The following is a 14,958-nucleotide window of genomic DNA, read 5'->3' as shown; positions in this document are numbered from 1 at the left end:
GGTCAGGATGTGTAGGGTGCAGGGCAGAAGGCAAACCTTGGCTTTTAAATCCTTTGCTGAGCTGAAGCCTGAGTTGGAGGGTTTCAGATTCAGAAAGGCTGCTTATGCTGAAGGCTCCTTCTCTGTCCCTCGTCTTTCAGAGGCAGGTGAATCGTAACTGTCCCAGCTGGGATTCCTGCAGAATCTGTCTGCAGATGTGCTCGCGTCCCTGGGCTTGCCCTGTGGCATGTTTTGTTCAGGCTGAGAGCAGGAGCTGGACAACTGGCAAAAGGAAAGCTGCCTTGCTGTGTGTGGCTGTGCCTGAAGGCTTGTGGAAACAGCTTTCAGTGGTTTCTCGTGGATCCCAGGGCAGGTATCTGCTGAGCAGAGCTCAGTGGTTGCAGTGCTGTTGAATCCGAACCCCACTGCCCTCAACGTAGCCCTGCCAGTTTGGCCCTGCACTTCAGCTGCTGTTCCGTACTATATTTGGTGAGAGGGGTCCTGCTTTCGCTGCTGTGATGGAGTGGCCTCACATGGGTGAAAATGGGTCCATCAGAGCACCTGGGCAGACTTGTGTGCTTCTCCCTGTCCCAGTGCACAGAGCTGTTGGTCTTCGCACAAAGGGGAATAAGAATATGCCATGGAAATATAAAGCGTGCTCATTCCCTGCTACTCCCCAGCTAGCTTTTCCTCCCTGACTCTTGGATTTACAAGTGCTATACCAGATTGGAGGGACTGGGTGGGAGTTGCATGCCTCTTAGTATTCATTAGCCCTTCTGTGCTTCCAGTGGGCATGAAATTGCAGGAGAAATGTCTTGAAATGAAGGATGGAAGAGATGAGACAAAAATCTGGACAAAGTGCCCTGGAGCTGGCCAAGCAAAGGAACCACAATTCTTTCCATACCCTGTGCTTTCCAAGCTGACTCACCCTCTATACCAGAGTGGTTGCTGTTTCCGATGGCTCCCTTTCTCCACTGCCCTCCGAGTCCTCTCTCCCGTGCCCTGCAGCAGGACAGTTTTGTTCTGCAGAAAGCAATGGTGCCAGCTGTGGCTTCCCGGATCTGTCTGTTGCACCAGTGTAGGCAGTGCCAAGACCAGTGGCTTTGCTTTGAAAATTGTTATTTTGCTTTGAAAATTTACATTTTGGCACTGCCCTTTTGTTCTGGGAATCCTGATGCTGTGCTGTGGGCTGCCCAGGGCAGGCAGGACGGTTGTCACAACTCAGCAGGGAGAGGTCAGTTTAGGATAGCATTGCCTGCTGCGTTCTTGACCATGTTTTGGATGTAGGTTAACGCCGTGGATGTAGATTTAGCTGGTCAAATCAAAGCCAAAAGTGAAAGCCTGTGTCCAGGTTAGCCTGGTGTGTGTTAGTTAATCCCCACTTAATCTCCATTTCTTTTTCTAATCTAAGCAAACACTTTAAAGCCACTGCAGCCCGGGAGTGGCTCCCATGCCTGGGCACTTCTGTTTCAGCCTCGCTACCTGAAGAGGGAGAGGGTGCACAGACCCCCTTACTGTCAACATTGCAGGGACATACTTTTGTTCACCCTGATCCTCCTGTTGCGGGGGTTGAGGCAGGGTCTGAAACAGATCTCAGTAGCGACCCTGGGGCTGTGAAGGTGGTCCTGGGAGATGTGTAGAGGGCTACAGCAGGTGGAGAGATGGGACCGGAGATAGAGCATTGGCAGTGTCTGCCTGCGTTTTATTGCACTGAATGTCAGCATATGGGAGAGGAAAGGGCAGATGGCTGCACTGCTGCAGAAAGGCTGTGGTGCTAAGGTCTGTGTTTCATGTGCTTGCTACCCTTTTGGCTGGGGCAGTGGGAGCTTTCCTCCTTCCCCAACTGCAGTCACAAGCAGACAGGCTGTGGCCCCTGATTCTTCCAGGTGCCCATGCTTGTGTTTTCCAGGGGGGCAAGCCGTGATGGAGAGACCTCCGCTTTTCCAAGATGCTAAAACAGCCCAGGAGCTGGCAGACCTTTTAAAGCTTCAGAGAAATAGCAGCAACTTGCATAACTGGCTAATGGTTGCTTAGCTTCCCACGCCTCTCAGTGTGTCTGACCCACGTGCTCTCCCAGCGCTGAGATAACTTCCATGCCGCTCTGCTTATCCATCCCATCCAAGGCTGCATCGCAGCAATGCACCCTGACCACCCCAGGGGCTTACCTAATGCAGCTGCCTGTTACCAGTAGTTAGTAGAAGCAATTGCAATTCTGATAGTTGGGGAGGGCCGTTTCTGTGTGTTTAGTTTTCCCCTAATTTAGCTCTGGAGGGTTGTTTTTGTCGCAGTAGTAAAAAGCAATAACAGATAATTGTAGGAAATCAGCCCTTGGTTGGCCGTTAGTGAGCAGTCTCTAATAACTGATTCACATGTGCAGTGTTTCAGCATGAGGCCAGGGTGTTGCTGCCTGCTTTCTTTTCTTTAAGCTAGTGTGCTGCAATAAAAAGGAGCAAAACTTTAAAGAAAGCAGAAAATTTTTGTTTTGGAGTATAATTCAGAGTGTGACTGCTGATTCTTGCTGAGGCATGAGGCCCTTTGCTAGCTCTCTTCATAAATGCAGAGTTTATAGGACCAGGATCCATATCTAGCTCCTGTCAAAGCAAAAGGAAAGGTTTCTGTTGCTTTAATGATTTTTGGATCTGGCCTAGAATTAGGAAAAACTCTCAAGAATAAAAGCTGATCACCACATTTGGGAAAAACGTAGATGGGTTGTATTTACTTTGTGGGTTTTTTTACCTTCCATTAAAGATGAGTGAGTGCTTCCAGGAGCTTTATCCTTCATTGCTGTGAAAAACCGCAGTGCTGTGGATGGCTGTGAAAGTGTGCTGACTTGCATCAGCAGATGCAGGGAATGTTATTAGACCGAGGAAATTGAACTTTCAGCCCCAAGTACGTGACCCAGTGCTCCCTCCAAGGATGAGACCCCATCGGGATGCAGAGCTGGCTCCCAGAGCAGAGGTCCCTGCCCTATGCTCAGTCCCTGCTGCTGCTGGGGCATGTGAAGCTATTACAGCAGCACTCACAGGGCTCTGCCAAGGAATCCTTTACAGCTGGAAAGGCTTCAGTGTCTCAGTTTGCAGGAGATGCTTTGACAGTGACTGGGGAAAAAAAGAAGAAAAGCTAAGCTCTGTGAAAAAGCAGCAAATAAAAAGCAAAGGCAAATGTGTCCAGGCGGAGATCTAGTTTGGAGTCATTGTGCTGATGGAATTTGATTCTGTGGTGCCTCAGGTCATGTCTCCTTCCTGTTTTCAATCTCTAAATCAGCTTGCAAAGAAAAGTGGTTATGATGGACATTTGTTATGCTACTTCTGGACAAAAGCAATATCATTGTAGGTTGTCAGTGGGTTTCTCTCCTTTTTTTTTCTTCTTTTTTTTTCTTTTTTAATCTGGTTTCCTAAGAAACAAGATTTGTGTGATTGTGCTCTCTGCCTCTGTTTGTACCTAACAACCTTTGCATGGAGGGCTGTTTTCTGCAAACTCTCAATGATGGGGAGAAATTCCTTCCAAGTTTTTGAAGAGATGGCTGAACAAAGTGCTGCTGCTGAGGGAAAGGTCACCAGCAGCAAGCTTTGAACTTTCTAGCCCCTAGAGAATCCACTTTGATTGCCACCCAGGCAGGAAGGGAAGGAATGGCTCCCATGTTGCTCATCTTCTTGCTTACCTAACAGCTCCTGAACCACTGTCAGCTGCACTCCAGTGTGGTGAGGACCAGGGAAATGATCTCTGGTTTATTTTAATACCCTGTGCTGCTCAGCAGGAGGGTTGCAAGGAGCTAGTTCACCCAGAGTAAGAGCAGGAGCCTCTGGGAGGCAGCTGGAGGCAGGCAAGTATGGCTGCTCTGGGAAGGTATCCTGGCTGTGGTGCTGCCAGCCCGGGGCATCACGGCATGGGTAGGGCACAGCCTGCCAATATAATTCTGCTGCTGCTGTGACAAGTGGTGTCTGGAACAAAAGGTGACAGATGCAGGACAGGATTTTAGGGGTATGGTGAGGAAGGGCTGGAAGTGCTCTCTGGTCTGCTTAGCACTTCACAGGGTGCTGTCACACACTCGCAGAGGATTTAGGTAGATAGTAGCAACCTTTGAGCAACATCCCACTCCCCTGTGAGCTGCAGGTAGGGAATGTGCACAAGTCTTATGCTCTTGCAATGCAAGTGTCTCTGTTAGCAAATAAAATGACATCTTAAGTGCTGTGAGAGCATCACAAGGAACAGGTGATAAGTTCTCTTGGCTCAATCCATTTTATCACCTTTTCCTCCCCCAGATAATGGCTATTTTGCTGTTGTCATTACCAGCAGCAGGATGCAGGCTCCAGGTCTTGCTGTTCTGAAAGCTGCTGTGTCCCAGGCATCCCTCCTCTCCATAAACCTGGGATCTCCTGTCTCTCAGGGATCCTCATGAAGCAGCTTCCCTGTGGCTTCCAGCTGCAAGGTTGCTAGGAGGAGAGCAGTAAACTTAGATAATAAATGTCGATCAAAGGAAAGCACACAGTTCCCGCTGCCTCTCAAAGGAAAATGTCACAACCCATGTCCACATGTGAATAGTTGGAAGGAAGGTGGGTGCAAGGGCATGTGTGGAGGAAATCTCTAGACTGCCTCTTTTCCTGAGGAAGCTGAAGCAATACTTGCCAGTGCAGAGGGAAAATCCCTCGGCTTGGCTCTGAGCTGGTTCTTTATCAGAAAGGCATTATCTGGGTAATTAGCTCTGCCAGTGAGTACAAATGTCTTTGGCTCTTTCATGCATGTGAGCCCGGAAGGAGAGGTTTGCTGAAGCATCCCTGTGTTGCTGCCATTATGCGCAGCAACAATTCAGTGAGAAAGCCTTGCCCTGCCAGCTTGCGCTGTAATTAAAGTGAGGCTTCACCGCCATGTGCTCTTGTCTCTGCTCTTGTGGTAATTAAGTGACTCTGGCCCATTGCATGATGAAGTTTTCTCTTCGTCCCCCTGTTTGCATTTGAAAGCGCAGTGGGACAGGTCTTCTCTTCTGATCCAGCCCTGCCTGTGTAGTAGCAGATACCGCTGCTTTGAAGTTGGTGTAAGCATGTCGTGGTGCTTCTTCCATGGCAGTAGAGGGGGTTTACAGTCAGCTCACCTATGATACAGTAACCCTCACTTATCTCCCCATCACCCCTTGTAGCAACCTTCAAGGAGTTTGGGTGACAGCAGTAGCTCTTGTTCTCTCTGTCTCTGTCCCCAAGAGCAATTCTTGTCTTTGCTGTCGCTGCTCTCTGTATCTTCCTGTTCCCTCCAGCCTCTCCCCAGAGCTAGCCTGATGCAGGCACGGCTGGTGACAATGGTTCAATTCCCCAAGCACTGATGAGACTTGGGAGATTTCAGCAGCAAATTGCATCTTCTATTTCTTCTTTTTCTAAAGCTTCTTGTCAGAAGGCAGAGAAGACTCAAGGTGGAATTGGCACAAGGGGAGCCTTCCCCTCTCAGGCTGTGACACTGGTTGAAAGAAGAATAGGTGTATGAATCTCTTTAATTTTTCCCACAAATTTTCTATATGGAGAGATAAAAGTGGGGAGTGTAGGAAGTCCTCCAGGCTTGGTCCTGGCCATCTTTGGAAGCGGTTGAGCACATCTCGGATCCTCTTTCAGCAGACCATGAATCATTTGGCTGTCTGTATTGGACACAGCGCTGTGCTAAGTAAAAAATAAGCACTTCTGAGTCTGTCTCTCAACACCATCATTTCCAACAGTTGGCTTGCGAGCTGTCAGGCAGGATTGAGAACTACACAGTGTCTCTTCTCAATTACACGGGTGCAAATCCAGAGGATTTCGCTGGATCAGTACCAAAAATAACGATCCTTTCAGCGAGCCATGAACCTGGCTGCAGTGGGAGCACTGATGGGAGGTGGGGATCCTGGGGCACGTGGCGGCATCGCTGCCAGGAAAAACAGCTTGGGAAGGCACTCGCTGAAGTGGTTTCGGTGACTTGTTCCTGGTGTACATGTTAAAAACAGGTAGCGTGCAGAGCCTGCCTCCATGGTATTAATGTAAAATTCCTTGGCATTTGACTGTGTCCTGCAGGAGTCAGTGGTTAATTATATTTTGCAGGGGTCACTCCAGTGTGAATTACAGATTTGGATGCTTAATTAATAGGAGTAACTACCCATTCTAGGGGAAGGAGCAAGTGACCGTCCCAGCTCCTGGGGGCATAGACTGTTTTCCGAAGCAAATTGTACCATGAGCTGGTTTCTCATGAAATATTTATCTGCTGGGCCACTCGGGTAAGTTTGAGTGGCCCTCGGAAAGGTTATTAATGCACAGAGCATGTGGAGGTGCAAAGACTGTTTATTAAATTCAGATTGCCTTTCGCCACTATGCTAATACCAATTGGATGGCAGAAAAAATTACTCTGACCCTCTCCCATGCCTCAGCTGCCTGGGTTTGCAACAGTGCCAGCATATGATCAGGTACGAGAAGGGAGGGACGCTGTTGGCAAAAAACCTGCTTCCCTCCTTGTGCCTTCACCATGCTCCTGCACAGAGCTGGCTTTGCCATTTCTGATGGTGTAGGGACAGATGCCCATGAAGTGTCTTGTTCATGGTCTTGGACATGGTGCTGGATCATGCTGCAGGTCATCTGTATTGCTCTGGCAGCATGGAAGAGGTTTATGGGGCAAAAATAGTCTCTGAGAATACAAAAGGCTTCCCCGGGTAGTGCAGAGCTGGTGGAAGGTCTGTGTCCTCACCCTGTTCCAGGTCTGTGATGTAGGTTGAAAGGGTGTCAGTGGTATGGCTGTGACACTCCAGCTCTTTTCCTTCCTAGACCCTCTGGTAAAGTAAAGGTGGAGCAGCCTGGAAGTGGCTCTGACTTCCAGCATGGCCATAGTTGTCATCCAAAATAGCAAGTACATAGAGGTCAGCTAGAGGAACCCACCTCTTCTCTCAAGCTCCTGCCCCAAATGCAGAAGTTGGGCTCCTTTTTCTTTGTCCAATTTAAAATAAATCAATACCATTTATTTTTTTTCACGGGAAAAAGATGAATTAAACAAATGGTTAGCAGTGCCTTTAGGAAAGCCTGGGTCAGTGTGTGTGTATCTGTTGTGGCCACCACTAACCAGGAGACGACTTCTCTAGGTTGAGGAACAGACCTGAGCCAGTCCCTGATGCCCAGCATAGTTCTGGGTAACAGCAATGAGCACTTTGGCTCTTGTTCAGTTTTAACACTGCTTTTTTTTCTTCCTTCAGGCTATGAAAGTCCTCTCCAAAAAGAAGCTCTTGAAGCAGTATGGATTTCCACGTGGGTATCTTGCATTTAGAGGTCTGCCTGCTGTCCTCAGCTGGGCAAATGTCTCTGTAGAAAAGTTGTCTGCAAGGGATGGGGAGCTTGGCCTCAATTTAAAGCTGCCCAAGTAATTGGGGGCTGTTTAAAATGCAGTGGGTAGCGAAAGGGCAGGCACCACCACAGGAAAATTCAACACACTTGGTAATTAGGCTCCTGGCTCTGATTTTTTGAGTTTCTCTGAAGTGCTGACTCTTCCATGTTCACCATCCATGAAGCCTAATTAAGTGCTGGAAGTTAGGCAGGGTAGACCCCCTCCTCCCAGGGCGTCTCTTACCCCCTCAGATAGCACCTGGGTCCAGTGGCTGGGCCATGGGACCTGGCAAACAGACCAGGCTGGGAAGCCAGTAGGACCTGATCTGAATGGGACTTGGAGATCTCTGTCTGGGTGGAGACAGTGATTCTTTGGCATGTTAACAAGGTGATGAGACCTTCCAGACTAGCTGGAGGTATCTGCAGAGGGGCCAGTGGCTCCTCACTCCTGCGTGCCAGGTACTGCTGAAAAATGAGAAGTTCTTCACCATGTTATCACGATTGCAGGTCGGCCTCCTCCCAGAGGGTCAAAAGCATCCTCCGGAGAGCAGCCAAAATCCATGGCACCACTGGACAGAGTCTATCAGGAAATAGCCATCTTAAAGAAACTGGACCACGTCAACATAGTTAAGCTGATAGAGGTGAGCTGCTTCTCCACCCTAAGCTATACTGAAACAAGTCTGGTTTGTATTGCAACAAAAGGATCTTTCTTCAACTGCTCCTACTTCAGCCAAAATTGGTTTAAAATAGTTGTTCAGAAATTTAGGCTGGTGATTCCAAGCAAGATCATACCAATTATGTATGACAAACTGACATACTTATCCTGGGCTTTGGGCTGGTTGCCCAAGAGAAGGCAGCTAGCTGTGCTGGTAGAAATAGCAGCAAGCTTTGACTAGTGAAACTTGTGTGTAGACAAGCCTGGGAAGGTGCACAAGTGCAAGACTTCGGTGCCATTTTCAATATTGGCTGAGGTCAGATTAGGACAAGCAGTGCCTTTATTGGTAGGCTGTTTCTCCAAATACAGGCAGAAGCCCAGACTTTTCTGGAGTCAAGGAGATCTGTGTCCTTCAAAGCCCGTCTCTCTGCAGGAATCTCTAAATATTAGTCTAAGTCATTCTCAATGCTCTGCCACTCAGCACATTGTTCAGGGAGCAGTAAAGTGTTGATTAAAAATCGCTTTTCTTCTGCTCTTTTTCTGTTTTTCCCCTTTCCCCTTAATCTCTCTGTTATCAATTACAGGTCCTTGATGATCCTGCAGAGGACAACTTGTACATGGGTATGTGAATCACTATATGCTAACAGAACTGTCTGGGCTTAGAGCTAGTGGTGCAAGTAACGTGTACCAGGGCTCCGGGTCAATACCAGGAGGAAACTTGTACCAAATTCAGCAGACTTATTTTTTCTGAAGTTATATGCCTGTAAAGGCAGCCAGGATGGAAGGGCCCCTTGCAGTAGGGTAAGGCAGCCTTGTGTCTTAGTACAGCTGTGCACATCCCCTTGCCATGGGGACACTAAAAAGACATGACAGCAGCTCTGCCCTCCCCTATGTATACGTCAGTTCCAGTCCTAGAGCCAGGAGAGAAGGGAAGGGTGCAGGATGGTTTTTCATCCTCCTGGTATGAGGTTGGTCTCTCCAGACTCCTCCTGTAGACTGTGGATACTGGTAGTGACTCTGGAAATCAGTCTTGTCTCAGGGTGTTCCTTCTAACCCATGCAGAGAGACTGACCACCCTGCTGAGCCTCACGACCTCCTAAGATAGCAACACTCCTGCCTTTGGCCTCTGAGCCCAGACCCTGCCGTGGGGTGCTCAGATGGAAAGCCATAGCTGACTGTGCCTTAATGCAGAGGGCAGGGGAATTTCCACCCATTTTGTCTTCCTCTCCCGCAAACCTTGGAAGTGCCAGCCACAGCCTAACCCCAATTTGGGCAAAACCTGGAGCGGCAGGCCTGGGAGGCACTGAGGTGCCCTCTGAGGTGGGCCAGAGGAGGGGGATGTCTGACCCTATTACATCTCTGCTTCCTGCTAATGTTTCCTGATAAGACAGGCTCAAAGGCTGCTTCTCATGAAATAATTATAGGAAGCTTTTGAAGCTGCCTGTAAAAGGGGACTCTGCCTAGTAAATGAAGCTATTTGCCTTTGAAAGGCCGCTTTTCCCTTTTGGCTGAAGCCCCAGTGGCACTCTGGCAGCATCGAAAGGACGCAGCCAAGGCAGATGCACGTGTGGTGGGGAGGGCGGCTGAGGCCATTGTTTAAAAGGCCTGAACTCCTGGGGATGGAGAGAAGGGGAGAGAGGAGGTAGCAAGCTTTTTTGTTGAAGGAAAATAAATGCATGAGGAAGTTGAAAAAGCTGCAGAAAAAAAAAAAAAGAAAAAAAAACCAAACCAAACCCAAGCTATCCCTGTGGGGCAAGATTACACTCCCAGAAATGGCAGTAATAGCAGCAGGACAAGTGGGAAATCTCTTGGTCCCATTGGTGGTCCTGGGGAGATTGCACTGGTCCTTGGGCAGCGAGTAGTGTTTGTGTGTGTGTTGTCTGTGCTCAATCACCTCTTTGCTCTGCCTGGCATCCCGTGAGTGGTTCAGGCAGATAGATGCAGGCAAATCAAGCTCCTGCCTCTGGAGTTCCCTCAGCAGCAAGGGGAAGCTGTGGGTGCTCAGCGCTGCTCAGGATTGAGCCTTCTGCAAGTGGATTTTCTCCCTCCTGCTGCTGACCCAGCCAATGATAACTGCACATTTCTCCTTCCAAAAATGTCCCGCACTACAAAGCAAAACTAGAGAAAGTGGAGTTTGCTCTTTGCTAATTTGCTCTTTGCTAAGTGCCGGTGTGAGCACTCTCTGCTGCGTGCTCATTGAGAAGAAAGCAGGGGATGGAGGGTGCTGATAGAATTGAGAAACCTTCAATGGCACAAGATGGTTGAATAATGAAATGCTGCCACAAGCTGCAGCTTCTTCAGCCTGGAGAGCAAGAAGAGCCAGTGCAGGCTGGCTTGTGTTTGTACCTTCAGTTGGTCTAACATCGTAGCTGTAAGCAGGGCTGCCTGGTGCTTTGGGGAGGGTGATCTGCTCAGATTTCTTGGGAGGTGCAAGAAATCTCTTAGTAATTCATGAGGAAAGAGCTCTCCTACTAGATAAAGGCAGATCCTTCTCCTGTTTGCAGAACAGGTCAGAGACGGGATCAGAAAAACACATTGCCACTACCCCACTAAGACACAAAAACTCATATGCTCTACAAACCTCAACTCACACTAACAAATCCTCTCCAATTGCTCATGCCAGGGAGCATTTACCTCTGACAGCCATGTAGCTGTGCTGCTGATTGACACAGCAGAAATGGAGCAACATGTTCTTAGAGCATCTCATTTGGTATCAGCAATTTAGCAGACATATCACACCAAACACCCTGCCTGAAGGTACTGAAAAAGATGGGGCTCAAATCAGCAAGGGCTGACACTGGGAGCAGCAGAAATGTGGCTGATAAATTAGCACCCGCTATCTTCCTGCATGGAGCTGGCAGGAGGTGGGGATATTTTTCTTTACTGAAGAGATGTATATTTTCATTTTGCATCCTCTGGTGTCCTTGTCATGGGTGAGGGAAGAGAAGTGAATGGAGATAAATTGATTTTTCAGGTGTGGGAATGGATGTGTTTTTGTAGATGCTAAAAAATTAATAAGCCCAGTCCCCTCTTCTGATTCATTCATGGTTTGATTTCCTTTTCTTGCAGTGTTTGACCTCCTGAGGAAAGGGTAAGTAGCCTTCCTGGGATCCCTTGTGTTGAAATTTTTGGTGTTCATCATTAGCTTCCTATGTGAAATGGAGGTTTGGTATGTACAGTGGGGCAAACTGCTGTCTGCAAGCAAGGACAGAGCAGGCAAAATCCAGCTGTAGTTGCCTTTGCACTGTTACAGCCTGGGATGATGTGGTGAATAGTAAAGGGGTGGGAGGACATGTCCTGGTGTCAGGCTTTGATCTGAAAAACAAATTTTATGCCAATTCCCCATCAGGTGCCTGGAAGAAAGGGTTTTAATAGGAATACTCTGCTGGGTTAACAGCCACATCATGGCTTCCTCTGGCACAAGGGGTGTGTGGTTGCGTCAACATTTACTTGCCACCCGCTGCCTTATTTTGCCCCTAGCACTAACATATTGTGGGAGGCTGTTTTGTTGGCACATTTTTCCATAGCAGCAGAAGTGATAAGGTGATGGGAGTCTCTTCGCTGCTTTTTGCTACGCCTGCCCTGATTCTGCAGCTCTGCAGAGTCACAGTGACATCAGAAGAGCTGTGCCCAGGATGGGGGAGATTCCCAAAGGGCTTATTTTTTCTTTCTGGCCCCATGAACAAGCCTCTTGCAGGCTGCCAGCTCCAGCAGGTTGCTCCCCAGTCTCCCTGGTGACCAGGCTGATGACTATCCTGTAGGAGAGGGGGAGGAACAAAAAGCTCCTGTAATCAGCTGTGGCCAGGGAACGTGCAGCTCGGCCAAGTGCAGCCTGTCTGCCTCTAGCAGAAGGCAATTAGACTCCATTAGTGGCTCTGCCAGTCCTGCCGCTCACATCATTTCTCCCTGGTTTCAGCAGCAGAAAAATGTGCATGAAGAGGGAGGGAAGGCAGTGGCAGAAAAATGCAAATGGGAGATGAAGGTCATCAATCAAATGGGCAGCAAGGGAGAAGAGAGAAATGCTGCAGGAAGGATTTGCTGCTGGGTGCTGAGGGGAAGAGCTGCAGAGCCTGGTTTTGGCAATGGGCTATTCTCTGCCAGGGTTTGGCTTGCAAGGACGGTGTCTCACGAGCACTCACTTAAATTCTGCTCAAGTCAGTAAGAGTATGTCCAAATGCAAGGTCAAGCTGATGAGCACAAGCAGGATTAACGCCCAGTGCAGTGAAGTCCTTAGCTCCTGCCATTCATCCGCTGGGGAACAGAAGATGCTGACTAGCTCTTACAGCCTCTTTGCCCTCAGCTTTCAGCAGGCACAGGCAGAAGAGGGGCTTTTAGAGGATACTGTGCATCTCTCAGCAGTGGCGGCATACAAAGGAAAGGAGAGGAGAAGCTGAGCAGGTAACCTTGGCTGTTTAAGGCTGAATGGCTGAGTTCTGGTGGTGGCTGAACCCTGAACAGCTAAATAGGTTTTCAAAGCAGTTTAGCACAGTGCACTGGAAGTATTCCCACTTAACCTTTGAGCCAGTGGTTTCTGTCTAAGTTCTGCCTTGGTTTAGACTTAGCTGCACACTGGTGTTGCTTCAGGACTCAGCCCCAGCAGGCATGACATCCAGTGCACAGCAATGGGCACTCTGTCCTCACTGCTGCCCGGTACCTCCTGGTGATGCTGGTGCTCACAGCCACGAGCAGCTTTAGCAAGAAACCAAAGGCGAGATCCAGTTTCATTCTTTCACTACACTTTTCCTATTAGGACTCCCAGTAAATAGTGTTTGCCTTATTTTGTGTTTGCTGCACACAGCAGCAGTTAATCCTGAAGTTGACGAGGGCTCTGTGGCTCTTGCTGGCTCAGGGACTGTGCAAAGCCACCCGTCACCGCTAGCCAAGCTCACTAACCTAGGTGTCACCACATCCAGAAAGGATGGCTACACCTCCATCCTGTGTCACAGCACCCAGAACCTCTTGGCAGCCTGGCCATCAGTGCTGGTGACATGGTGATGGAGAACATGAAACTCCTCCAGCAAGGAGTGTTACTGCCATTCTGCAAAGTACTTAGTTACTTTCCCTCTTCCTAACAGGCCTGTCATGGAGGTACCAAGTGACCAGCCCTTCAGCGAGGAGCAGGCTCGGCTTTACTTCCGAGACATCGTTTTGGGCATTGAGTACTGTGAGTACCACCAGCACTGACAGCAGCTTTGCAGACCATGTGCATCAGCCTCCTGCCCAGCTGGGGAGAAGCCTTTCAACTCTGGTGGGCTGTCAGTTGAGCGAGTGAGGTCCCCTCTAATTGCATGTGATGAGGTTTGCAGTTGGTGGTGGCCCCACTCAGCTCAGATTTTACCCAGGCAGTACCACAGATGCCGGGAGCAGGCATTCATTAGAAAGGATGTTAGGAAAATAGTGGCTTCCTTTTCTCTTCCATTTATCTCTTTTTGGAGAGCCTCTTTTAAGGCAATAGCAAGGCCAGAAAACAGGTGTTTGCAGTGACACGGACTGAATTAGTTAGCTTCAGCTGGAACCAATTTCTGTCTGTAGCTTAGCAGGACAAGTGCTGGTCATAGGGAGAGCTGGTGAGTGGCATGGGGAGGGTGTGGGTCCTTGTCCACTCCCTCTGCAGCATCAGTCTGAGTGACTCCTCGTCGCTTAGGGCTGCTGGGTGATGAGAGCTGCTGTGCCCTCTCAGGGAGGTAGCGACTCAAGTGTGTTCTTTCTGAAGACTCCAGCAGCAGGGTTCCTCTTTGTAGCCTATTTGGTTATCATCACCTTTTTCTGGTAAGTCTTCTCCCAGTGTGGCTGAGGCCAGATTCTTTGCTGAGGGCCTGTCCTGAAGAGTACAGGAAGGCCATGATAGGTCTGTAAATGACAGTGGGGATTTTTCTGGCCCCTTTGTAGTGGACATGTCCCTGCTGGCCTGAACCTGGCAGCCGTGGGAAGACAGGGGTCCCTGAATTGAAGACACAAGGTAGAGCAGTCTGTGTGCTAGCATCTTGTGAGTGTGGGCCCTGAGGAGCAGCGAGGGCTGGCTGGTGTTTCCCCTCATGGATTCTTAGCAGAGCTGGCATGTCCACGTAACCTCTTGCTCTCTGTAGCAGGGGCTGTGAGTCTGTCAGATGGTGCATTTTTCTCACTGCTGATCTGCAGACCTTGTGCTGCAGGCTTCATGGCTGGGCTTCTCTCCTGACCTGTGCCAGCAGTGGGAGGATACCCATGAAATTGCTGGTTTCTTTCTTTTCTGTTAAGACAGACTTCTGCAAGTAGCAAGCACAGTAGAGCTGGGCATTTATGGTACAGGACACATCCATGCCATGCAGTGGGGCGTGGATCAGAAAGCCTGGTGCTTGGATGTGGTGTGGTGCTGGTAGCTGGCACTACTCCTATGCTGTGTCAACATTACACTGCACATTCCCACTCCTGAGCCTCCTACCAGCATTGTCACCAAGTCAGAAGGCACAACTCGGATCCCCTGCTGCTTGCTCACCTTAGGTCCCTGACTTTATCCTCAGCTCTACTGCTTGCAGTGGAGCAGTTCATGTACAGGATGCTGATGGGGACCCACGTAGCATGGTCTCATATGCAAGAGGTACCCATAAGTCAGCTGGTCTGCAGTTACTAGTTCCGTACCAGCTGGGCACATTGTCAAACTGCTGGTGAGCTGTGTTTGTGTCTGTTTGATTCTGCTGTCCTCCTTGCAGACAGCCTTCCATAGAGTTTAGTGATCTCATCATCGACTGCTTTCTCTGCATACTGGTGCACGAAAGGATTGACCATGGTTGGACAGCTGAATATAAGGAAGAGTCAATAAAGCTTTCGCAGAGGCAATTCACACCTCACAGATCTATTAGTTTTCCAGAGGAGACAACGAACATGTAGATAAGGTGATTCTGTTACTACGTTGTGTTTCGATTGCCAAACAGCTTTTGATTAGATCCATTAGATCCATTAACAGTAGCTCATAAAGAAGCTCATAAGTCTCTTTGGTTGGATGGCCTCTTGTGGATTAATAACGAG

At 49.0% G+C, this 14,958-nt stretch overlaps 1 protein-coding gene across 5 annotated transcripts in view; it reads left to right on the top strand.

The window, feature by feature from the left end:
- Positions 1–14,958, top strand: part of CAMKK1 (calcium/calmodulin dependent protein kinase kinase 1) — a 111,891-nt gene that overhangs the window by 57,303 nt on the left and 39,630 nt on the right. For all 5 annotated transcript variants that reach the window (XM_049801986.1, XM_049801987.1, XM_049801989.1 and 2 more), the window contains exons 5-9: positions 7,172–7,223; positions 7,806–7,939; positions 8,538–8,574; positions 11,023–11,044; positions 13,029–13,117. In XM_049801986.1, coding sequence (XP_049657943.1) covers positions 7,172–7,223; positions 7,806–7,939; positions 8,538–8,574; positions 11,023–11,044; positions 13,029–13,117 — 334 coding nt within the window. The remainder of the gene's footprint in view (positions 1–7,171; positions 7,224–7,805; positions 7,940–8,537; positions 8,575–11,022; positions 11,045–13,028; positions 13,118–14,958) is intronic.

Source organism: Accipiter gentilis, chromosome 6 (genome assembly GCF_929443795.1).
Source record: "Accipiter gentilis chromosome 6, bAccGen1.1, whole genome shotgun sequence".
Classification (NCBI taxonomy): domain Eukaryota; kingdom Metazoa; phylum Chordata; class Aves; order Accipitriformes; family Accipitridae; genus Astur; species Astur gentilis.
The sequence above is the reverse complement of the archived record's forward strand: the minus strand, read 5'-3'. Positions and strand labels throughout refer to the sequence as shown.